General features: G+C 39.7%; 2 protein-coding genes across 2 annotated transcripts; both read left to right on the top strand.

Moving 5' to 3' along the window:
* Positions 1-4,233: 4,233 nt before the first annotated feature.
* LOC134141018 (alpha-1-antitrypsin-like) lies at positions 4,234-8,876 on the top strand (the record flags this gene model as incomplete). The annotated part of the gene is given in 4 exon segments (XM_062576856.1): positions 4,234-4,921; positions 6,415-6,685; positions 7,432-7,579; positions 8,685-8,876. Coding segments are annotated over 4 exon segments (1,299 nt in total), but the record flags the coding sequence as incomplete, so codon positions are not given.
* Positions 8,877-19,107: 10,231 nt separating this feature from the next.
* LOC134140911 (alpha-1-antitrypsin-like) lies at positions 19,108-23,428 on the top strand. The gene is made up of 4 exons (XM_062576608.1): positions 19,108-19,762; positions 20,400-20,670; positions 21,374-21,521; positions 23,219-23,428. Exons 1-4 carry the CDS (start codon positions 19,108-19,110, stop codon positions 23,426-23,428), a joined length of 1,284 nt encoding a protein of 427 aa, XP_062432592.1.
* Positions 23,429-25,984: the final 2,556 nt, after the last annotated feature.

Below are 25,984 nucleotides of genomic sequence, written 5' to 3'. Positions count from 1 at the left end.
CCTTCTGCAATTGCTAACATCTGACTCTTGCCTTTGCTGCTCCAAATAACTTCATATCATGAGTAAAATTTGTCAGTTTTCTAGATTAGTTATGAATGTATTGAAAAACACAGATCCCACAGCACTTCCCTTTTGATTCTACTAGTTATCTCCCTTCACTGTGAAACTAAGAATTTATATATTTTTTTTAATTTCCCATCTTTTAATCAGCTATTTATGTATATAAGAACATTCTCTTTTATTCCATGGAACTGTAATTTCATTAAGAGACTTTGGTGAGGGCTATGTCAGTTGTCCCTTGTAAGTAAGTCAGCTACATCAACTGGATAAACATTGTTAGGTCACCCACTGATTCATTAAAAAAAAGAAGAAAGAAAAAACCCTCCAAGATACTTGTAAGACAGGACTTGTTTTGTAAAACTGCGTTAATTCTTCCCTAATCTGTCCAAGTATTCCCTAATTCTATTCTTCCAAACATTATCCATCGATTTCTTTCAAACATTGTCTACCAATTAGCTCAGTATTGAGCTGAGATTTACTGGTCTGTTGTTTCCCAAACACACACCAAAGTCCTTTGGACAGTTAAAAGGTTCTCAGCAATATACCTTACAGATTTTTGCGCTCCACTGGTTCCCTCTCATCCCAATTTCAGGTTCTCACTGTTTCAGATAAGATTTAGTTCAGATTAAATTTTGTACTGTTTTTACTGAGTTTGCCTTGCATGCTGGTTGAATTCGAGGTTGTTATAGATTATTAATGTATATAAACTACAAATAAAGTACTACTCTAGAGTAATAATGTGTGAATATGATCATTCTTATCCTCTATTTCTGGTATTTTTCATCTCCTGTTGAAATGCATATTACTTCCAACACCATCTGGGTTAGTAATCTTGCTTTTTGTGGCTCACCAAAAATATGCTATCCTTGGGAAAAAAAGAGATGTATCTGTCTGAAGAAACAAGCTGTAAATATTGTTTTCACAAATATAGCAAGCAAAGAATGCATATCAAGAATGATTTGTACACAAAAGAACTGTGAAACAATATATTACAGATGACAAGGTGGAAGACCATAATGTAGCAAGCTGTGATGCAGAGAAGACTTACATTTCATAAAGATAACCAAGGGAATATGATCAAACTAAAGGAGTTAGCATTACCTCTGACTAAATAAACAAAACCAAACCCAGTATTAAGGTATCACCTCCCTTTATGTCAACAAGGAGGTGACTGCTGACCTTCAAGTGAGAAAGGATACTTAAACCAGCATGCCTAGGAATCATCTGAATTGTATTTTTCCTTGGAAAGCACAGAGACAAGGAGAGAATTTAGGACTATAGTCTATTTAAATTATTGTTAAGAACTTTAGATATTTTAATGAACTCAGCAGAGAAAAGCTATATGATACCTGAAATCCCTTAAATTCTTAACACACTGCAAATAGCTGGAATTAGAAGCTAGAGATATTTCTAAGTAATTTAGGGACTGAGTTTCAGTGCAGATTTATTAAACATAGTAAGCGATACAGCAAAATTCTACTCATTTGATATATTATTTCAAGATTGTCCATCTTTCTAGAAGGTTAATTTAATTTCAGCATATTTGGGGCCTGTTATAGGAACTACTGAATGAAATTCTAAAGTACTTTTCCATAGATATGTTGATCTCTCTGATTATGCAGAGCTTGGTCCAGGGCACAGAAGCAAAAGAGAATTCTGTGTTATATAGTCCTCACCATTGTGTGGAATGGTTGTTGTTCTTTCTCATTAGTTTCTTTCTCCACTGTTTGATAGAAATCCACTGTAAAATAACTAATAATCTGAATTCCATTAGAATATTTCTTGTGTCTTAGATGAGTTCAAGCACTGGACATGTGACAGGATAAAAAGAAAGGACAATGCTTTTCAAGGGAGAATCCCATTAGCACTGCCAATAGTTTTAGTGAGCACGGCCCATGCCCCTCCTCTGAGATTTCTCTCTCTGATGCACAGGGATGACTGGGCTCGTGGTCTCAGTGTACGCCTGCGTGTTGTGGGATTATCAGAGTTCTGCTGGAATACCCCTGGCCAGATGCACAAAATCCCTTCGAGGCAGAGTCCGTAGGCTGGGCAGCGTGGCTGATCTCGGATTGCACTCCCGTTGGCTCCCTCACCTGGGCTGCCTGTTCAGCCCTGCCATCACAGCTTAGTGCCAGGTGAAACTGTGTGTCTTCGGCTGAATGTTCATCTCTGTCCTCAGGTAGCATATAGAGTAAAGTAACTGGTCTTGACACCATTATCTCATTTCCAATAAATATTTGTTTAATAAAGGTTGCATATGCTTTGGGACACAACACTACATAGACCCAGCTACTGACCAGCTCGACCCCATGGTCTTTGCTCTTGGTTTGGAGTGAACAGTTGTGGACACATGAATTTGATGCCCGGGAAAATTTGCTTCATCAGCATTCAGCTGTGTCCTCCTAGATAATCTGTATTTGAAGCCATGTAATGTTTAACAGAAGAAAACAGCAGTATAAGTAAAGAAGCAAGAAACAGCACAACTCAGATGAGAGCAGGACCCTTCTGAATGTAATGTAAGTACCCAGTTACCTTTACCTTAAATATTTTGATGTAACTTTATGGCAATTAGCTAGTGAGCCATGAAGCACATCTGCTTTGCAGAGTAAGACCTGGTCTCTATGCACTCAAGTGACAGTAGAACTTAGTTTCAAGAAATATTGAATAGAAAATTGTGGAGATACATTATAGAAGCTCTACAGAGTATGACCTTGCTCAGAACATTTTTCCTAAATAGCTCCTTTACCTCAAAAGAAACCTGCTTCATTAAAAGGGGGGAAATATTCTGACTTTCCAACCACCAATCTTACCTGTGATCTTTACTGAAATCCCCTAGAGCTGTACTGCCTATTACAACCAGGCTGTCAAGACTCTGGCATAAATAGGGCACCTTGCTTATGCCAGCATCATCCTGACAGGATTCACAAAGCTGATTTTTGCTGTACCAATCTCCCCCTATGTCCTAATCTGCTTGCATTTCACAGAGCAAAGCTTCCCTCACAGAGAAGGACTAACTGGCTCCCTTTTCACCCAAATCTTAGTGGTTACTGTGCTGACATAGTGTGAGAAAAATTCCAATTAATATGTCATCATCTTCTCCTGAGCCACATCTGAGTGCTTAACAGTCAGCTGTAGGGTTTGAGCAGATAACTCATTTGATCTTCTTCCTTGAAGCTGTTCCACTTTAAACAGCATGGTGAAGACTGTTTTGAATTGCATTTCTAGTTACTAATAAGATTTTCAGCTGCCACAGATGTTATCAATTTTCTGAAAATTTGAACATCCTAGATGCTACCAGTAATCCCTATGAATTCTTGGGCTAATGAGTGAAAAAAAAGGAAAGCAAAAATGAAGAATACCCAGTTTTCAGAAATGGCCAAGATGCCATAATACAGGCTTTTTGCTGGGTGCTGCTCTCGCCGTGGGACTGTATCTCCCTTGTGAAATTACCTTCCTGCTAATACAAAATTTGAATAAATAGGAGAGGCTGAGACCACATCAATAATCTAACCCTCCTGTGAGAGGGTAGGCATAAATAGAGATCCATTTGGAAGATATTCATCAACTGAGGAAGCTGTTTAAAATAAAGCAACATATTCTGATCTAATCAGAACAAGTATTGAGGAAGGGAAATGCTACTAGCTCCCTTTTTACTCACTTTTATGTTAAAATGAGTCAGGAATGAGAGAAAAACAGTATATTTGAGAGCTGCAGTATGATATTAAATGTTTTCCAGTAACATAACTATGTCATTTGACACAAGCCTCATTTAATCACTAATAGCATAAAAACTGTCAGAGTTCTTAGAGGTAAACATAAGAGAATTAAAAATTGCTCCCGATGTTCTGTCTCACCATAAAAAAGGGATCTACACGCAGATCAAAATCAGTTTGTCTCATTTGTTCTTTTCCTCTGACTCCTAACATGGCATATTTTTCTTTAATACTCACTTACTTCTCTCTTCACAAACATCCTTTAACGAGGGACTTCTATAGCTGGAGGAAGGCAGAACTAAAATGGTTAGGAATTACACATAAACTCAGAAGCAGGAGGATTTCAAACACTTCCGTAGTAAGGGCACTAGTCACGAAAGAACAATGATTGCCAAAGAGCTGCTGAATCTAGAAATGGATAGAAATAAAAGATGAGAGGTTGACACGACTCTGACTGTTTTGTTCCTTGTTCATGCAGTAGCTGCAAAAGGAGATGAGGGCCACCCTCTCCCTGTGTTTGCTGGTGGCCGCGCTTCACCCTGCTGTCCACAGCTTGCCCCAGCCTGGCCACCACGATGGCCAGCACAAAGTGACTTACCCTCAGGAGCAGCATCCCTGCGGGGAAGAGCCTGGAGGATCCTGCCACAGGATAGTCCCCAGCAACACTGACTTTGCCTTCAGGTTTTACAGACAAGCGACCACGGAGGACCCTGTCAGGAACATTTTTTTCTCTCCAGTCAGCATCTCCGCTGGCTTTGCCCTGCTGGCCCTGGGCTCCAGATCCTCTACTCAGGCTCAAATTCTGAAAGGACTCGCCTTTAACCTCACCAAGATCCGGGAGGAGGAGGTACATGACGGCTTTCGTCATCTCCTCCTCAAGCTGAACCGCCCTGACAGCCAGATGCAGCTGGCTATGGGGAACATCCTGTTCACAGATGAACAACTCAAGCCACTGAAAACATTTCTGAAGGACAGCAAAAAATTGTATAAAGCAAAAGTTATTTCTAGTAACTTTCAGAATTCCACTGAAGCTGAAAAAGAGATCAATGATTACATAAAGAACAAAACCCATGGGAAGGTAAAGCAAATAGTTGAAGACCTTGATCCAGACACTCTAATGGTTCTTATTAATTATATTTACTTCAAAGGTAAGTTAAAAGTTATATAGATGTTATCTACTGCAGTGTCTTAATCTGACCTGGACTAAAACAGAAACACCCTTAATTATGTCTGAATTATTTTTAAAAGAAATGCCAGTAGATTGTGCCATTGTGATGAGAAACATTGAAAGTTCTCATCTTCAGACATCTTCCACATCTAAGTTTTTCTAGTATATGTTTAGGCTCTTAGGCATAAGAGTTCATTTATTCGCAAGCTCTAAGACTTGTGGAATTGCCAGAGCACAACAGATTTAGGTATTTGTAAATGATCATATCAAGGTTTTTCTACTTATTCTTTCAAATATTATTCTGCAGTATTTTAATATGCTGTATGAACCAGAAAAAAATATTCCAAAGGTAAAAATTATATAAAAATTGCCAAACACTTTAATCTGCTCACACATGCATTGAATGAATGGATACCTATGGAGTCAGGATCTCAATGTTCTACAGCTTGTCATTACATTATTCATATCTCAAGAGGTACTTGGGAATGTTTCTGTTTTGGCAATGATTAATAACCTCTTAGATTTTATATCCATTTGTAGCAGCATGCAGGATGTAAATGGAATTTACCACACAGAAATGAATGTGTGGAAACTGAAAACCACTCAGCAGAACGTTTTTTGTTTCAAGTGCTCTGCTAAATTTGGGTACTGTAGCCTCAGATCTGTTCCTTTATGAGGTTAGAGTATATTATTCTACTTGTTGGGAGAAAAATAAACTCAGCTTCAGAAAGTAATCAAAGTACTGTGGAGTTTACATTCTATTATTTATTATTTCTGTGGGTTTTTTTATTATTTCTATTGAATAGTCAAAAACCTAGAGATATACTTTTACAACTTGTCAAGCTGTGGTCCGTGTGTATTTGTTCAATGAATGACCTGATTTAATACAAATAAAATATCAGAAAATATTCAGTTGAATAAACATCAAGAGAAACCCATTCTGAAGATTAAAGCCCCATTCTATTTACCATAATGGAGTTATAATCGGGTCAGAAGGTTTTGGTTGTTCTTGCATAGGAGTTTGCTTTAGTACTACAAGATGAATAACATGAAAAAACGTGAAAGGAGCTTAACATGTTACCTATTAGAAAGCGATCATCTGCTGAGGAATTGGCTTTACAGGCAATACTCTCAAATGAGAAAATAACTGTCTGATTCCTGTTCAGCTTTTATTTTCTTCAGATCAGATATGAGATAGTATGATGAAGTTACTCCATTCCATTTTCTGCCTTATGAAGGCATTATACAAGTCCATGTCAAGTTTATTCTGCAATACTTGGTTGTTACTGGAAACATTACAATGAAGATGTCAGAGAACAAGATCTTTAACAAATTTTGAATATGTTTGATCTTCAAGTACGAGTGCAAATCCAAAGATACGGGGTTTTTTCTTTGGTGTTAATTAGCCTGGACTATACTAATATATCCTCTTTGAAGTAAGCATTAAATTGCACTCTCTCTTTTGATTTTAAGCCTACTGGGAAAATCCTTTCAATATCAAGGGGACGCGTAAGGATTATTTCTATGTGAATGAGAAGACTTCAGTTGAAGTGGAGATGATGAATCGAGATGGGTTTTATCAAAGCTACTCTGACAGAAAGCTTTCTTGTGAGGTGGTGCAGATTCCTTACAAGGGAGATGTGGTGGCATTATTTATCCTGCCCAGCAAAGGAAAAATGAAACGATTGGAGGATGCCCTTACAAAAGACACTGTGTCTAAATGGGAAAAATCATTTGAAAGACGGTAAATATAAAATGCTGATTTGATGCTTCCCAGTGGGTTATATTCCAAAATCTGAATGATATGATTAGACTTTATAATTTTGCTATTTTTACCACTTTTGCTGTTGACTGAAGATTTAAGTGTTGAAATGGATAGGAAAGGGTCGACCAAATGATTTCATACTTACTTTCAGCAAGAAGTGGATCAGTATTGCCCTATAATGAGGGACAAGACCTGTGAATTTGGAAATCGGATTTCTCTCCTCAAGTAATTTATAGTTGTTCTTAAGTGTCTCTAGTTCCCATCTCCAGTACAGTGTGCTAAGTGTGGTAATACTGTGACATAGCAGCCAGATTCCTTAGTGGGAACAGAGTGTGAAATCCAAAAGAAAAATATTTTGGGCTAGGAAGTGAATGCAAACGTTATGCCAAATGTGATGGCATGACATTTGTTTTCTGTGCAGTAGAGTGACTATTGCAGTATTGTACAACAAAGCTCAGCTAAGTCTTTCGCCTCTTCCATCCTCCAAATCACTGAATTGTTGTTTTCAGCCCTCTTTTTTGTTGCTATTTCTTCCAAATTTGAAGACCTGGTTTCCGGGTTTCTTTTCTTTTCTTTCTTTCTTTTCTTTTTTCTTTTTCTTTTTTTCTTTTTTTTTTCTTTTTTTTCTTTTTCTTTTTTGACAGAAGAGCAAACATCCAGTTGGGAGACTTTAGTCCAAGATGTGATTTGGTTGCAATAACTACCATTTCTTTTGAATTTAACAGGAGGATGGAAGTGTATATTCCAAAACTATCTATTTATGGCACCTATGACTTAAAGAAGATGTTCATGAATCTCGGTGTAACTGATGTGTTTTCTGACCATGCTGATCTATCTGGAATCATGGAAACACCTGATATAAAGATTTCAAAAGTAAGTTTGTCAACAGAAATGATGACCTGTGGATTCCTCAGTGCCCAGTTGCCTTGCCTAGGCTATACTGGGGAAGTTTTTTTTTTCTTTTTTTTTCTTTTTTTTTTTTTTTTTTTTTAGGGCTGTTTGTTATTCAGTGAACTAGAACATTCGGCTAATAAAGTGGTAGCCTTAAATTCTCTCAGACGTGTCCAACATCTGGGGCTAAGAGAAGTATAAATGTATTTTCACACTACTATCTTCCTTCTGGAGGCTGAGATGTGGCACAGGTTGGGAGAGGTAGAGCATTTGTCCCAGGGACTAAACATGATCCAGTTTCTCCATGTGAAAAGATTCTCCATATCTGTGCTGGGGATGTTTTGCATCAGGATATTTAGAAGAGAAAGTTATCCTTTTTATACCATGTGCATCCTATAATTTTAAAGGATTTTAAAACTTCTGCTGTCATTGAAGATATTGACTAGTGCTAGTCACTTAAAATGGACCAGATTAGGGAAAGCATCATTTCCTGGAAATAAGAGATAATGTTGAGATGATAAACATTAACTTTCTTACAGCTATTGTGAAAGGAGTAATTACTGTGTTTTGACAATTGGGGGCTAGTAAAATAAAATGATTAAAGAAAAATAATCTACAATAATTTTGAAAATTGTCATATGGAGTTTAAATTTGTGATGAAAGTGCTATTAAGGATGCATAGAGAGTGGTCCTAGATTCCAGCTTCCATTCTCTCTGAAATTATCATTTCTTTTGAGTTTACTTGAATGTTCTATTTTCAGTTAATACCACAAAATGTGCAGCTGGTGGGGTCTGTTAGATACGCCCATGGTGAGCAGTACTGAACGGGAGTGCAGTCACGAGATGCACAGTCACTGGAGTCTGTTAGATACACTGACAGTGAGCAATGCTGAATGGGAGAACACTTTTTTACAGAGATCACACTGCTAACAAATCATTGCTAACAGAGCTGTAGTGGTTTTCTGCCTGCTCGTTGGCTTCACAGCAATTTTTGTAAAAGGCAATAATTGAACGGATTTAGTGCTAATTTTAGTTTCTCCCCCTAGTCTTCTCCAGATACATTAATATTTGCTATATTTTATTGTAGGCTGTCCACAAGGCCCTGCTGAATATCCACGAGAATGGCACAGAGGCTGCAGGAGGCACTTATACAGAATTCCTTCCTCATTCTGTTCCTCCTGTTGTTAAATTCAACCGTCCATTTTTGCTGTTGATTGTTGATCGATATTCTCAGAGCGTCCTCTTCATGGGAAAAATTGTAAACCCTACTGAAAAATGACCAGTCTAGTTGAAAAGAATTGCATTCTTCATGCAATTATATTTCTATGTGATTAAAATTGTATCAAACCTGTTACTAACAATTTTCTAGTTTTGAAAAAAAATGAAGCAAATATGTGATCATTCTTGAAAACATTGTTTTTTTCCTTCCTCCACTAGAAAGTAATCCTTGAACTATACCTTTTAGTGAATTATGGATGGGCTTAGAAATCAGGCTTTTAATGACCAATGTATGCCATCTTTGAAAAACCAGGTGAATATCCAGCCTGAAGGAAGCATGTTAAAACATTTTAAGTAAATATATATTGAACAAAATGGCTGCTCCTGAGTTGTGAATAGGAAACAAAGAAGCTGTTGAACCGACTTGCTCCGGCAATTGCAAGGTCTTAGCAAGTGCTGGTCCAGTGGCAGGCTGATATATTTCAGATCACAATATAAATGCAGAACAACCTCCAGTTGTTCTCTTCCACCTGGACATCAGTGGAGGAGAAAGGTCATACTGTGTTTCCGTGTGAAAATGATTGTCCCCACTATCTGAGGATGTCTGTGTCAATTTGATATCACTGTTCTGAGTCAGTCTCATAGATCCAGGGTAGTACCAAAATCTAGACACAAGTCTAAGTGCCTGTGAAGATCTGGAGCACCAGGGAAAGCAGAGGTCTGCTGACAGAAATGCAGTCACTCTGGGTATGGTGTCAGCCTAATTTCCTCTCTCTTCTGTCTTTTGGGTTCAATAGAATTATTTACTCCAGATCCAGTGATTACACCAGTCAATGTCAAGATTCTACCATTTCAGCAGGGTCATATTCCCCCTTAAAACAGGGGAAGGGGTTATAACATGCAGGACACGCTTATACCAGAGAGATTCACCGTAGGAGTAGCATAAACTAGGTGAAAAAATGACCCTTCTCTGTTTGTTGTAAATGTGTTGTTAATTTTGTTTCAAGGTACAGGGTTGGGTGACAAGGAATTTAATTTTTAGCATCAAGATTTAATTTTTAGGGTCATGTATAATACCCTAAAATCCAGGTAGGTCAGGCTGGCCACTGTGAGTGGCGTGCTGCTATTGCATTTTAACTCTAAAGATCTTGGATCTGGCATTCTAATAATCATATTTTCCAGGAAGATAGAAGCCCAAGTCTGCCTTTCCCTGGAGAGAATGGTTTGAGTGTGGGTTTGGCAAAGCCCAGTGAATGCTCTGCAAACTATGCTGTTGAGTGAAGTGGTGGCTCAAGGAATGTTATTTTGTGACATTGATGGAGCTCCTAGGAAAAGGGGGAGGCATAGCTACAGACCACAAGTTCAGGGAATTACTCTCCTTTCAGACAATCTTTAGGTGCTTCCCTTGAAAGAAAACTCTCTTGCCATACTTGGTTTGCCAGCATTCACAGCTGATGACATCCACCCACTTTGTGTTGGCTTTTTTGACCTCCTTTTAGAGTCTCAAATTCTCCAAGAACATCCTATGGGGAAACAGGGGCTAAATCAGAGCTTGGGCATATTTTAATCAGCCAGATACCCAAAAGGGGCTAAATCAGAGCTTGGGCATATTTTAATCAGCCAGATACCCGAAAGATGTTACTTGTATTGCTTTGCAGATTTGATCATTGCTTCATCAAGAGGCATCCATCTTAACACTCCAGCAGGAAGCCAAAAAGAGATAGGGTGTGAATAGCTGCGAGGGCTAAAATCAACACTGAAATTAATCATACTCACAGAACTTACGTCTACGCAAGTAAATAAAGTGCTTCAACGTCTCTGTAGCCCTGAGATCAATCGGCTTGTCCCAGCTCATATCCACATTGCTTGACTCTCTGCCTCTGCAAAACATCCAACTAGCGTATTGGAAATAATTCCCTGACTTGTGCTAATCCCTAAAATATGCCCAGGGCTTATTTGGAAGAATTTAACTGGAACGGGCAATGCCTGTATCAGGAAGCATACTAAAAATGTATGAATATGAGTGATTGCAGGATAATGCCAGGCCTGTGCCCCAGCATGAGTTAGTGTACTAGCACATAGGTGCAGGATGAGTGAGTGAGGCGTGGAAACTGCTATTTTGTCATTCAGCCCTGCAGTCTCCTGCTCTGCTGGTGATCTGCATTTATTGCATACCACTAAGGTCCAAGTCGTGTTGCTAGCCCCTGAGCTCCTTTTTCCTTCTAGAGGAAATAAACTTAGGACATTCAGGAAGTAAACATCAAAACTATTGCAAGGCAAAAATCGTGAGAATCTCAAATGTTTGTCATTGCTGTGTTGTGGTGGTTTCTTCTGATCAGCCACACGCATTTGCTGTCACAGTAATTGTGTATGTATATTTTCAAAAGACTGCTCCCCACTGAGGATTTGTGGAGGTCTTCAGATAACATGGCAATGGTTTGATGATACAAATACCTAAAAACACTTCACGGCTGAGTACACAAACTGTCATGTGTGAAAATGAAGAGTAAAATATGCAAGTTTAATTGTATTATGTGCTATCATAAATGGACTAAGATATAGTTTAAAATGGGATATACAACGTATTGTGGAGTCATAGTCACTGTACTTTGCTGCACTTAAAAAATCTTAAAAACAAGGATTGTGGTACAAACCAGAAAGTCTGTCTTTGGTTTGGGTACTGTATTCCACCTTTTGGAAAATTGTGCAAGCTGTTTGCTGGGTGCTGCCCCAGCTCTGTAAGTTAGGTGGAGCTCACAGAAAATGGCCTTTGGAGAGTTAGTGGTCTTAGGAGCTGGACCCTGCTGTCCAGAAAGGCTCAACAGCAGAAGCCGATGTCATGCAGCTCTCTTTCCAGCACTGATGCGGAGGCATGCAGAGACAGAGGTGATTAGGTGCACAGCTCTCCATTCCTTAAATCTGACAGTGATTTTAAATAGCACAGACCATGGATTGCTCCAATACCTCTGCCAAGCTGGTGCTGAAACAGAGATATAATCAGATCCCTCAGGATCATTTCATTCTCACAAGTAGGGGAAACACGTATTTTTCGATTGCTAAAAATTTTTAGAAGTGGTTTTAGCGAGAAACCAGAAAGACAAATGTTACTATAACCCCCAAAGGTAATAACCATAAAAGTTCTCAAAGGGCCAGGTGAACAAATTAAGGAGCTGTTTCTGGCACAGCACATGGCAATGAAATCTATTTACAGTTAGATCAAGAAATGTATTTGCTTTGCTCCTTACTGATGCCTTCCAGCACTCCCCTTCGTTGTACTTCAGCCTGCTGTTCCTGGCTATCCTCAGTCCAATCTCCACAAGTAGTATAAGAAAACTACACGTCCCAGCAGCAGCATCCCTGTGGGGAAGATCCTAGTGGATCCCTGTAGGAAAGTCCCCAGCAACGCTGACTTTGTCTTCAGGTTTTACAGGCAAGTGACTGCAGAAGCCCCTGGCAGGAACGTTTCCTTCCCTCTGGTGAGCATCTCTGCTGGCTTCGCCCTGCTGGCCCTGGGCTCTAGATCCACTACTCAGGTGCTGGAAGGGCTCACATTGAACTTCACCAAGATCCAGGAGGAGGACTGACCACTTCCCTTTACTGACAGCTATTCTAGCTGCTACATGTATATATATATGTTTATATATATATATATATGTATGTATGTATGTATGTATATTTAATTCGGGGAGTTAATGCATGCCATCACTAAGTTCTTGTATTGTGATAATAATTAAGGTTTTTAGTCAGTAGTCCTAGCCACTTGAGTATGATGATGCATTGTTTTGAAAAAAGATATTCAAGCTACAATTCAATTTGGGAAAAAATGTACAGTCTTGTAGAGTTTCTCCACTGTTCCTTTCTATTTCTCCCTTTTCTATTCTAGTGATTTTTTGAAACTTATAGCACCTAGTTTTGAAAAGCTTCAGCATACTCATGCAGAGTTTCAATTTCAATGTTTTCATTCATCTGAGAACTTGATAGAAAATATATCAGTAAAACCTCAGATGAGCTCTCATTGAGAGATACCTGTCTTGAACTTCAAAATTCTGGCTCATTGACTCCAATGGAATTCACACCAGGCCTTAAATTTCTGTGTATTCTTAGAAATACACTCTGAGGACTAGGATTTCAGGTGTAAACAAAGCAGAACAATAACACTAAAATATTTGTTTTCTGCAAACATGTGAAAGTAATCATCTGAGGTAAAACATCTGTTATGAGAAATAGAATCACAGTCTGGTAATGAAATAACTTTATTTGCTTCTAAGATATAACACAGAAAAAAATAACAAGATTATTTGAGTTCCTTTAAATGGCTTTCATCTGGAGAGCTATGAAGTTGTATGAAATTTCACTTCAGAGAGTCCAACTGCAGTTGTGAAAGAGGCTGAAAACATGGCAGAACAGAATCCCATTATGAAACTATGTTCAAAGTACCATCTGTCCATACAAGGAGTTTTACGACACATGAGTTCTTCAGGTTTACATTAATACTTCCTTGACCACAAGATATTCATTTACTCTCTCTTAGTGTTATCAAAAAACAAAAACAAAAAAGCCTTTCTTTTCTTGTTGCACACACCCATGCAGATGACTTTTGTCGATGGAAACAGTCCAGTTGCTGGACAGATCATGAATACAGAACTAAGTGGTAAAACCCTGTGCTAGCAGGAAGCTGATGCATGCTGTGGTGCTGACACCTCTCCAGGGAGCTTTGCTGCAGCATTTGGCACCTGCCAGATGCAAAGAAAGTGAAGTAGGCAGAGGATAATCTGGCCAAAGACATTGCATCTAAAGGGCAAAAACCTCTTTTGAAGAAGGGTATGTATTTACTTAAACCTGATTATACCACTGTTATCTTGCATTGGCCATGCTAGCTTTTCCTGGCAGGAGTTTTAAATGATAGCTAAAGGCAGGCAGAATTGTATAGTTTTAATTGCCCTCATCATTTTTTGCTGAGGGCAGCAAGCTGCTCTCCTCCTCACATGCATGGCAGCAGCCAGAGCATTGGCAGTCACAGCCCAGCTGTAGCAGTGGCACAGTGTGTTAAAATTGCAGCTTTGAGCTTATTTACTTCAGCATTTAGGACAGGACCTGATTGTTATCATAGTTACAGTAATTTTTCAGTGGTCTTGACCCCCTTATTTTAATGGAGTTGCTTCTATCAGAAGGTATATTTATATGAACTTTTGCAGATGGACTTTGAGTGGATACCTCTTTCTAAGGCAAATGAAATGGTGGCATGAGGATTTATCATTCTAAGTACACATTCTCTTGCCCAATTCTTATTGACTTGCCAACATTTTACTTTCACAACCAAAAACCCTTTGCTCTGGGAAACCCAGAAATATAGCTTGCAAAGCTGGCACATCATAATTTGACAACGAAGCAAAGGCAGGACTAACTTAATGATATGGAATGAAACTGCCCCTCTGAGGATGAACTGAGCTTGCCTCACATCGCACAACTGAGCAAACACTCGTTGCCAAACAGGAGTGAAAGAGAATTAATTAACCCACAGAAAAGGTCCATATAGGCCATTATCAGGCCAACGGAAAAGCATTTCTGTCAATCCTTTGTATGACTTCTCAAATGGCAAAAGATACCCTGGCTCCTGGGGCAGGAATGCCTCCATCCCAGGCATCGCTCATCTAGAAATACCCAAGTGCTCTGTGAATTTGCACTGCGTGGGCTTGGGCTTCCTTCCTCCAAAACTCTGCACATCCCAATTTACTCTCATGTTATTGCAGTGACAGTTGTTCTGTGGGCAAGGTTTTCTAAACTGCCATTTACACAAACAGGAAAACACACACACAAGAAATAAACAGCTTCATGTTCACCGGGATCTCACAGACACTGCCATCTATCAGGTACACTGGTGTTATCCTTATGTGATGATTCACCCTCATTTTGCATCGTATTCAGCAGGAGAGACTCATATTTTCCAGAGTCTCTACTTTTGGCATTTATAACTTGAGGGAGACTTTAAAAAAACTGTGTGACTGATTCATTCATCATGCTGATCTATCTGGAATCACAGAGGAATTGATGGCTTCAAAGCTTGTGAGCAGAAACATTTGTTTGTGGGTTTGATGTAACTGCAAGCTTTACCCTTGACTAGGCTCACACATGGGCCAGGGTCAGAGGAATCGGTGTCCTGGGGTAAGTGACCAGTTACCCCGCTCACGGACGTGCCGAGTGCTCCAGCATGGCCGAGGAGGAAAGAAAACTATTGCTGAAGAAACTGCACTGTTCCCCACAGTTCCTCCCCGAAAACAGTAGCATCCTTCGGATTGTTAGCCAAGGATTAGGGCTGGGTTGAAAGATTCATACTATCTACGTAGGCAGGCCGAGACTTGAGAAAAACATTTTGTCTTTTCTAGAGTTAAGCAACAGCATACTAACTCCTGGTAAACCTTGGTAATTTAATGTAGCGCTGTGATAAACTTTCTGTATACTTACATGCATCATGGAGAAAGGGCTGTCTGTGAAAACATTTTCTAACCATTTCTGGCTACTAGAAGATAGTAATTAAACAATAACAGCTATGATAGATTGCTATATGTAGATAAATTGTAGATTTACCTAGAGTGAAATCAGGTACATTCAATGGAAATAATTAGTCAATACTAATAATACTCAGGATGAGTGCCATGCATCTCATCCTTAAATAACCTTATAAATAGCTAATAGTTCCTGTTGCTCTCAAGTGGAAGAGAGCCTGGCATGATTCATACGTAACATGTGCATAAATCACACCATGTGGAAGCAGTGAAGTTTGAGAAGACATTGTCTCTTCCCCCTCGCTAACATTTTGCCATGATGAAGATTGCCTGTTCTTTCTCCTATTTGTTTTCTAGGTTTGGCTGTTTCTCAAGCCATGTCGATATTCTACTTTTCTCCGATTCTTTTATTAATTTCTAAACTAAACTCATCAAAGGCTTTCTGTAAATCTAACCAGTATCCCCTGATTATCTTTTATGTAAGAATTTAATGAGACCTTCAAAGAATACCAGTTAGGGTATGGCTGATTGCACTTTCCAGGGCGACATGGAGAGACTGAGATCTTCCTGAACAAAACTTGCTTCTGTCTTGCCTATACAATTAGGCAGCATCCTTGCTGCAGAATGTCCCATGCAGAAAGCTTGGCAAGACACATCATCCTTTTTATACCCAGAGGTAGGCCCTGTCTTGGTTTCTACCGCTTCTAGTGTTTGGTTTTCTAATGCATTTATAACAGTTATGTCACATCACCTTGCAAAACTTTTTTGTTCACAGTTTAGTTCAAGCCCCAAAGCAGCAAGGTCCCTGCTTATGCTGCTCTATTGGAGCCCCAGGTACTGGCAGTGTTTTGCCTCTGTAACGGGAAAGTAGGTTTATAATGTTTGATGTCTAGGAAAAAAATACCTTACTCAGTGTTTGTTTTGCAAATAAATCTTATTTGCTCTGTTTAATATTTACCAGTGGACATTAACTTAATCCTACCCAGTAAAATAAAGAATAGAGAAGGAGTGTTGTAAAAGAGAGATGCAGTAGACTTTCAAATACACTGTAAGTACCATATTATACTTTCTTAAGAGAATGAATTTGTGTTTTATGGGATCTCTGCTGTTTATTATACAATATTTCATTCTGAGATGAGTTTATTTTGTAGCAGCAACTGGAAATAATCTTAGCCTTCTGGAAGCATGTTCTAAATGCCAGGAGGAGGATTCAGGCAGTGGTCAAGCTCCTAGTACAACAGCCGGATGACTGGAAGATGACATCTGTAGTAAATACTTCACTGTCATCAACACTTAGGTGAAACATAAAACTTTGTGTCTGCTTCCAGAGGAGCAAATTCAGTTGTAATCTCAAGTGCCCTTTACAAACCAGAGGTCTGACATAGTGTCAGGCTGTTGAAGTCTCAGAGGAATGTGTTGCACATAAGTAACAGTACAGCAGTATAGTAGGCTGCCTCCTCTTAGTTACTGCTGAGAAATGGTAAATATGGAAATTTTCACTTTAAAATATTTTGTCATTATAACAAAATATTTGCATTTCTTATAATTTCCAGCTTCTTGGGTTGCGAGATTTGCTGGATGTTAGAAAATCTTGTTAAAAATTTTGATAAAGTATCACTTGACCAAGATCTCTTACATATGTCTGAAGCTGGACAGGGTGGAGTCACATCTCTTGTCAAAATTGCAGTTCCCTGGTGACTTTAGATTCTTATTTCTACATTACATGTAGGCAGAGCAAGTAACATATTCTGGAACTGACCAGCATTGCCTGCTTATTATTGGTGAACTGCTTTCTGTCATTAATATCTTTATCAAACTTTCCTATTCAGGCAATATTTTTATATTTTTTCTGTTTAACGATCAAATTCTAATTTTTATAATTTATTTGTTGAACACTTCAGTTAAATGCATCCATCTACTTCCAAGAAGCTTGTGTCCTAAAAAACAAAGCAAAGAAAGAGAGTATCAGCTTTTGGTGAACTTATCTTTGTGAGCGCCATCATCTCCATTTTTTGGAGGAGAGAGCCAAGATTTGGCAGAGAAGCAACCCTCATATCAGAGACCTCTATGAAAGTCTGTCAAAAACAATTAATAAGCCCCTAATAAAAGCCAGGATGCACATTTATTGATATTGTAATAGATTAGAAAATAAAATCCCTGATGATTTCATTATCTGAGCATGCCTAAGCCTCTCAACTCCCACCAGAGCCCTACCATCTCCACTGGAGGAATGACTGTGGCACAGCTCAGGACTATCACAAGGACACCAGATATTCCTTATAATTGCTCCTGGCTACTCGAGGCTGGTACAGAGCAGATGCCAGAGCAGAGGGTAGAGTCCCTGAACCTGCAGTGCTCCCAGGGATGCAGCTACTGGCACTGAGGCAGCCAGGACGAGAAACTGATCTACCTCAAAGTAGATCTGGGGAATTAAGAAAAGAGTACTCATGAGCTCAAAATGAATTGCTTCTATTTAGAATAACATTTTCTTTTCAGAAGCTATTGTTTTATCTCAAATTTTAGGCAAGCTAAGCACTTACACTCAGCACTGCCACAGCTCAAATCTTCAGTGTCTCATCTGGGCAGCCAGAGGGAAAACCAGAATTAACAACTGCCCATGAAATTTTGATACAAGAATTATACCTGGCATTGGACACAGCCTGAGGCAGAATCCAGTGCTCTAGAATAACTAATCAGCTGCCGTGAACAACATTAACATCTCTCTTTTCCTGTACTCCATTGCCTCCTTCATATTTTTGAGCTTCCAAATTTTGAGGCGAATTAGGTGAGGGCCCCTGTGAAGGACATACTTCTCCAGTATATTTCATGGTTCATCCCCTGAAAAGGATGGAAGAGAGACTGTGGAATTATGTAATCAAAGCTTATCAAATTATGCAGACACACACACTGCAGGGCTGAATTTCAGCTATGCAGGCAACTTCCACTGTAACTTATCCTAAATTCCTGAGTGTTTGGCTTTGCAACCTTACGGATATTTTATGCGCAATAGAGACAACTGGTAAACTTTTTTAGTTCATCCTTATTCTACTGATTAGGATTATATTTGGAAATAATATAGTTTGTGAGTTCAGAATTGCTGCATAAGAGAGAGAATGGTGTAAAAAGTTTAAAGGGTGAGCCTACAGGTGGATTTTGCTCAGTCTTGTGACATTACATTTGTGTCACTGCAGTGCTTGAGAACCTTGAGCCATAATGAGCCCTTGGGCACTACAAAAGCACGTTAGCAAATCCACTTTGTTTGCCAAAGCACCCACTGAACACATGTGGGGTACAAGGTGAGCTCCATCGGGCACCCAAAGGTGCGTAGGAGGGCACTGAGACCATGCTAGCCAGCCTGATAGGCAGCAGACTGAATACACCCGCTGCTGAACGAAGATTGACGACTATATGAATTGCTATAGTACTGTTGCTTCATTTTATGGAAATCCCACCAGAGACTTGCAGATTTGGCATACTAAACAACAGGGATAAGAAATTAATTCCGAGGCAAGAACTACTTCACACATGATGCCTTACGAAAGGGTACACACTCCCGCATGATGTTTCATTCATATCTTTCTTTCTTTGTTAACTGCCCAGCTGACTGGAAACTGATGGGACTGAATAGAAACGTCATGTACTAGGTAGAAGGCCAAGTAGAAGAGTATTAAAAATTAACATCTGAAAATTATTATCTAAAATACAAGAACCACTTTTATGCAGGAAACATAAAATGTTCTAGATCTAAAAGTAACTCTATTCTTTCTTAACAGAACTAATCAGAAAAAAATGAAGTCTGCTTTGTTTTTGTGTTTGTTACTTCTTGGGCTTCACGTCCAGGGTCACCATGAGCCCAGCCACAATGATGAACAAGAGGAACAAAAAACAGTTCATTCTCCAGGAGACCATTCTCATGTTGAAGGTGAAAACCTGGCTCATCTCAAGATAGCTCCAAGCAATGCTGACTTTGCATTTAAATTTTACAAGCAGGTTGCAGCAGAGGCAGGTGACAAGAACATTTTCTTCTCTCCTCTGAGCCTCTCAGCTGCCTTTGCAATGCTCTCCCTGGGGGCCAGAGCGACCACGCGCCATCAACTGCATAAAGGTCTTGCCTTCAACCTGACAGAGATGGAGGAGCGGGAGGTCCATGAAGGCTTTCAGCGCCTCCTCCAGCTACTGAATGACTCTCACAGAGAAGTCCAGCTGAGCATGGGCAATGTCCTGTTCATAGATGACCAGCTGACACTGCTCCAAAAATTTGTGGATGATCTCTCAAATTTTTATCATTCTGAAGCTATTTCTAGTAACTTCCAGAATACTTCAGAGGCTAGAAAGGAAATTAATGATTACATAGAAATTAAAACCCATGGGAAATTCATTAACTTACTCAAGAGTCTTGATTCAAACACTGTGATGGTTCTAGTTAACTACATTTTCTTTAAAGGTGAGTAGCATGACAAATGTGGGTAGAGGTTATCCACTATGCTCTGGAATTCTGATCCCAATCTAAAAACATAATTCATTCATGATGTCAGCCTATGCTATTGCCTATTTGAATATATGCCTTTCTTCCTTTAAATGATGAAATCTAGCATCATTTCTATATATGTTAAAAAAATTCATTTTAAGTCAAGTTCAGAGAAGAAACTATGCAGAACAGTGAAGGGATGAGCTTGCAACTCACAGTCATTAGTAGAGAGAGACAGCTCTTTGTGCAGGACGTGGTCAAAGTGACAAACCAATGAGGACACCTTTGTGGAAGGAATAGGCCTGGAGCCTGCATTGTGGAAGTCAGTGGAAGTTTCACCACTGCCTTAAGCAGACAAAAGCAGAGGGCGGAGGTCTTTTCCACAGCACCCTTGGTCTATATTTCACTTGTGTGATTAGAATTTATTAGAACTGTTGAAACAACATAAAGCTTCTGTCCATGGCAACAGGGCAAGCATCATATAAAATGGAAATCAGCTTGCTGAGGACCCTACTGCTCAAATTATATTATTTTGAGCATCATCTATTCTGGTATTCCCTAATTAGTCCTTTTTTCAGTTTTTTTAACTCTATATTCATTCTTTTGTCACAAGGCTACTGGGAACAACCTTTCAGCAGTTTGCTCACCAGTGATGATGAATTCTTCATGGATGCCAAGAAGTCTGTTAAGGTCAAAATGATGTATCGAAACAAACCTTATAATATCCATAGGGATGAGAAGTTGTCTTGCTGGGTAGTAGAAATCCCATATAAAGGAAATGTTGCTGCATTGTTTGTTCTGCCTGATGAAGGGGCAATGAAGCAGGTGGAGGATGCTTTGCTGGCAGAAACTGTGTCTAACTGGGCAAAATCACTTAAAAACAGGTAATCTGAATTTTTCTCTGGATATATTCAAAACCTGCCTGGATGCAACCCTGTCTAACATGCTCTAGGTGACCATGCTTGAGCAGGGAGGTTGGACTAGATGATCTCCAGAGGTCCCTTCCAACCTCACCCATTCTGTGATTCTGTAATCCTTTAACTGTTCTTTTACTCAGGTATATTTAAACGTAGAATGGTCCATAACTGCTCATCTAGGCAAGGTATAATTTAGGAGCCCACACTGAGTTGCTAAGCCCAGCTCTGAGGAAGCAGGCATTACACAATCCACTTAGATCAAAGAAGGCATCAGGAGATTTCATACATGCTCAGCTCCCTCAGCCAAAGCAATAGGAGTGCTGCCAGCCATGGAGTACGTGGCAGGTACATGGCCCTTGGGAGTCAAACTGGAGAAGGGAGAATCCACTTCAAAAGAACATGCCTTTTCCTTTTCTCCATCTTAGATGACACTGTCTACCCTAGTCACTTTCCAAAGCACCGTGCCCCTGCACAACTGACCAAACTGTGGCTAGTGGAGCTGGTAACTCAATTTCTGCTTCTGTAACCTGAGACTTATCACTTTCTTAGAAAGACAGGCCTCAAGAGGTCAGCACCACAGATACCGGGGATGGATGTATACCTGCAAGAGTTGTTCATGTCAGTGCATATTTCAATAATAAACCCACATTTTTATTTTCTTTCTGAAAAGAAAAATCTACCTATACCTTCCAAAATTCTCCATCTCTGGATCCTACGATGTCAAGAACCTGTTCAAGAAAATGGGTGTGACAGAGGTGTTCAGTGACCAAGCTGATCTCTCTGGAATGACAGAAAATACTCGCTTGAAGGTTTCCAAAGTAAGTATGCAAGCAGAAATAGAGATCATGAGACTTGTCTGCCCCTATTACATACAGATTTTTATCTTTGCAAATAGCCTGATCCTACTTCAGGTATATATTCATGACTCACTGATAGTAACAAGGGAAGGAGAAGTTGAGGGATTCGATGGCTGTTGTTCCAAGAATTCAACATTGAATTGTTGTATAGCAACCCTGCAAACTCACCTGAAAGTTTTTGAAGAAGAAAACAGATCTGAAAGACAGAAAATAAATAATAGGAGATAATTTCACAACAAGCTAACATAAAACAATTAATATAATATGACAAGAGTCATACAGTTATAGCATAAATTTGGGAATAATTATTCAATGTATATACCTTTCATTATTACATTATCCAAGCACCTCAGAATTTGTTAGAACAACAAACCTGTGAAACAGGAATAGCCCTATTTCACAAATAAGAAACTGGTGCACAGAAAATTAAGTGATTGCCTAGTGTCCCAGAGAAGGTACATGTCGGGTCACAAGGGAAGTGATATTCCCCCTCTGCCCTGCAGTACTGAGATCACCTCTGCTGTACTGCATTCAATTCTGGGTTTCCCAGTGCAAGAGAGATGTGGACATACAGGAGCAGAGTGAGTCCAGCAGAGGATTTAAGGATGATCAGGGTGCTGGAGCACAGGAGATAAGAGGAGAGATGGAGAGAGCTGGGTTTGCTCAGTCTGGAGAAGAGAAGGTAAGGGGGAAAGGGGTCTCAGTGCTGTCAGCTACCTACCAGGACAGTGCAAAGAAGATGGAAGCAGACTCTTCTTGCTGGTGCACAGTGATAGAACAAGAGGCAATGGACACAAATTAGAACACGGGAAATTCTGGTTGGAAATTATGAAAGAAAAATTCTACCATGAGGGTGATCAAACACTAGGTCAAGTTACTTAGAGAAGCTATTAAATTTCCATCCTTAGAGATATTCAAAACCTGACCAGATGTGTTGGATGGTTGGTTGCATTGGATGACCTCTAGAGGTCCTTCTAACCTGTATTATTTAATCATTTTGTGACTCCTAACAGTGAATAGTACCTTTTTGCGCCTGTAAACACTTGAATTAGGGATATAGGATCAGTGAATAGAGGAAGAGCAGCAGAACCACACAATAGGAAATTCCAGATGTGTTATGGGCAATGAAGAAAGAGCACCAAAGGCTGGTGAAAGACAATGAAATAAGATCACCTTTGGGTTCAGAAGTATAAATTTGCTGTACCTACCACAGAAAACACTATAAAGTAAAGCCATATCAGTGTGTTAGCTGCCTTCAGGAAGGACATCTGATAAAGCTTGTCACTAGTGTGTCTTCACAGAAAGATTTTTGCACACAGATTTATGTAAAGTGAAAACATTCTTTTGTGATGTTAAATATTAAACAAAGAAATCTTACTCTGAGAAACAACATAACAAGAAATGTCTTCCATTCTGCTCAGCCTGTGCAAACAGCAGAGTTTGACTCTGCCATACTAGTGAAAAATCCTCTCACTAAGCTCAGAGCAAGCTTTGCTCTCCTTGGAAAGGGTGGACATGAGTATCTTCTCCATAACCAGTAATACACTCGTTCTGTGCTCCCTTTTACAAATTACCTTATGGTGTTTAAGCAAGCAAGCTTATCCCCAATTGCTTTTCACTCTTCTGTGTCTACATTTTACTCTTTGCTTCCCTTGTAGGCAATTCACAAGGCAAAGGTGGATGTTAATGAGAACGGCACAGAGGCTGCTTCAGTGACTGTGCTAGAAATAATACCAACGTCTCTTCAGATTCCTCCTCCTCCTGTTATCAAATTCAATAGGCCCTTCCTGATGATGATTTTTGACAAAATCTCACACAGCATCCTCTTTCAGGGGAAAATTGTGAATCCAGCTGCCAGTGAAGACTAGGTCAGAGCACCTGCACTCAGCACAGAAATTCTGGAGAGTTTGTGCACATCCCAGGGATTTCTTTGCAAAAAGCAATTGGAATTGATCTCTAATTAACAAATAAATAAACATTAAATGTAGTTATTCTTCATTTGCAAACAGAGAGCCAGGGCCATGTTTACAAAATGTTTCAGGCAATATAGGCAGCCATGGGGTCTTCAGCATACATTCCCCAACTTTGTTCATCACTGGTTCCATGGTCTGCTGCATGAGGATAAACTGGGAATCTGCCTGTCTCCCATGCTCTGCTGAGTCCTCAGCTCAGAGACACGGACTCCAGAGACGTCCCCTTCAGCTGAGAAACTATCATTTCCCTCTCTCTCATTCCACTGAATCCCAGAACAACTTCCTTTAGCTCTGAAACCCTTCCAGTGCTCAATGGCTAAGGAAGGAAATAGAAACATAACCCACTGAAGCCTTTCCTCTCCTGGAGGATGGATGCTCCTATGTTCAGGGTAACTCTTTTCTGACCAGCCTGACTACTGCCTTATACCAGCTCAGACCCCTTGCTCCCATCTTCATTCCTCTTTAGTTGCTCCAGAGTAAGGTGTCCAACCTTTCTGACTGGACAAGAATTTAGCTTCCATGTCAGGAAAGCTGCACTGTGCAAGTGGTATCATGCATGTACAATATTGCCCATGTTCCCCGGGAGAGCTAGATTTGCTGGTCATGCACCAGACAGGTGTCATCTGCAAGCACACAGCTAATGTCATTTTTACTCCAGGGTTTCCTGTATTGGAAAAACTATGTCCTGTTAAAATAATGTGTAGAGCCTGCTCTTTGCAGCTATCTTCTCCCAGGAAAGCACAAGTAATGGGTGGCAGGCCACAAGAACTGGTTGGCATAAAGGGACCCCATATCTGACTTCCCATTTTCCTGGGGTCATTGAGTCCTTCTGTCTCATGTGACTTCCTCACATCAGTGACATGGGAACAGCTGAGGGGATTTGAACAAGATTTTCTGATCCAACAATTCTGATTTTTTGGTGCCTAAATTGAACAGTGTATCTTCTTTTCTGCTTCACTCTTTCATGACTCAGGTGCCGTTTCATGCTTGTCATCATCAGCTACCTCCCCTGAGAACTTTGTTTCCGTCAAAAGCTACTTCTTTTGGATGCCATGCAGCTGGTCATTCCCCAGTACTTATTACTAAAAATCAAATTCTCCTTGCCCTGCCAAACTGCTTGTCTACAAATGACATTAGGTCTAAGTTAATTTTTCACCCACTAATATGGTTGACTGAATGATTTGGAAGATGACTGATTGACTTCCCAATGATTAATCTCTCTAAATGTTTCAGGTATCCATTAAATTGATCTCTTTCATGCCTCTGAAAAGGCTAAGGATGAGCTCAAACACAAGTAGTGCTAAAAATAACTCAAGTTCACTAATATTAATAATGGTTAATTGACACATAGAACATTTTCATAGCACTGGTTATTAATGAATTGTCATGAGCTGCCATTATTATTAACTTATCCCCTATCCCATCACAGAATCAGTAACTGATGGGCCACTAAGTGCTTTATCAATACAGACCAAAATAAGCAGCAATATCTCCAAAACCAAAAGGTTTCCAATCTAAGCTTTGTTTCCCACGTGAGGAGGGACAGCAGTCAAAATTTTAGCTGACAGGGCTTCCACCTCCTAGCCATTGCGAGAAGATATTTGTGGGGTGACTGCTCAGCTTCTGGAAAGGCTGGGTCAGAATGAGAATAAATACTACTTCTGTTGTGGCTCAGTTTGGGAAAGTCCTGACAGGTCATAATGGTTTGTATAGGAGAAAACAGGAATTTGCGTATTTGTAGGGAGATACTCAAGCTTTTCACATGGACAAGCACAAACACTTCCCTAGACTTACAGGCAAAGAAAAGCCCTAGTCAACCTATTCACACAGTCCTAGAGATTCGTTTATTGAAAATATTTTCTCTGTAATCCCTGTGTTGTCTTCAGATCTTAAAGATAAAAAAATAATGACAGTTGGAAAAATTCTCTACAGAATACCTTAGTCAGCTATACATATTTAACTCACTTTTCCACTCAGTGGATTAAACTCAGTTGTTCTGACAATGCTTGAAGGGACAAACCTCCTTTGCTGGAGCCAAGCCAAGGATTTCAGCTCTGCAGAGGACTGCCAGACCACAGTGCCTAATGCTCAATTACTAATGCAGCTACGCAGTCACTGCTCTGTCCCTTTGGGAGCGGTGGGATTTAGGTGAGCGGTATCTGTGCTGTTTCGGACAGGTTAGAATGAAGGCAGGAACAAGAGAAGTGGAAAACTGTTAGCATTACCTCACTTCTCTCCCCCTGCTCTGCCCACTTCTGAGAAACGAAAACCAAGAACAATTCTTTTATATACACATATATATATATGGTTGTAAATATTAGATAGAGGAAATAGAGGCCTTTGCAAAAATTCATGATTCTCCTGTTACGAGAGTCATGAGATTCTCTTACAGAAAATAGTGCAAGTTTACTTGGTGCCATATGGGTACAAGTTGCTATTTGAGGATGGAAA

This window comes from Rhea pennata, chromosome 5, assembly GCF_028389875.1.
Source record: "Rhea pennata isolate bPtePen1 chromosome 5, bPtePen1.pri, whole genome shotgun sequence".
Classification (NCBI taxonomy): domain Eukaryota; kingdom Metazoa; phylum Chordata; class Aves; order Rheiformes; family Rheidae; genus Rhea; species Rhea pennata.
This window is presented reverse-complemented; position numbering and strand designations above follow the sequence as displayed.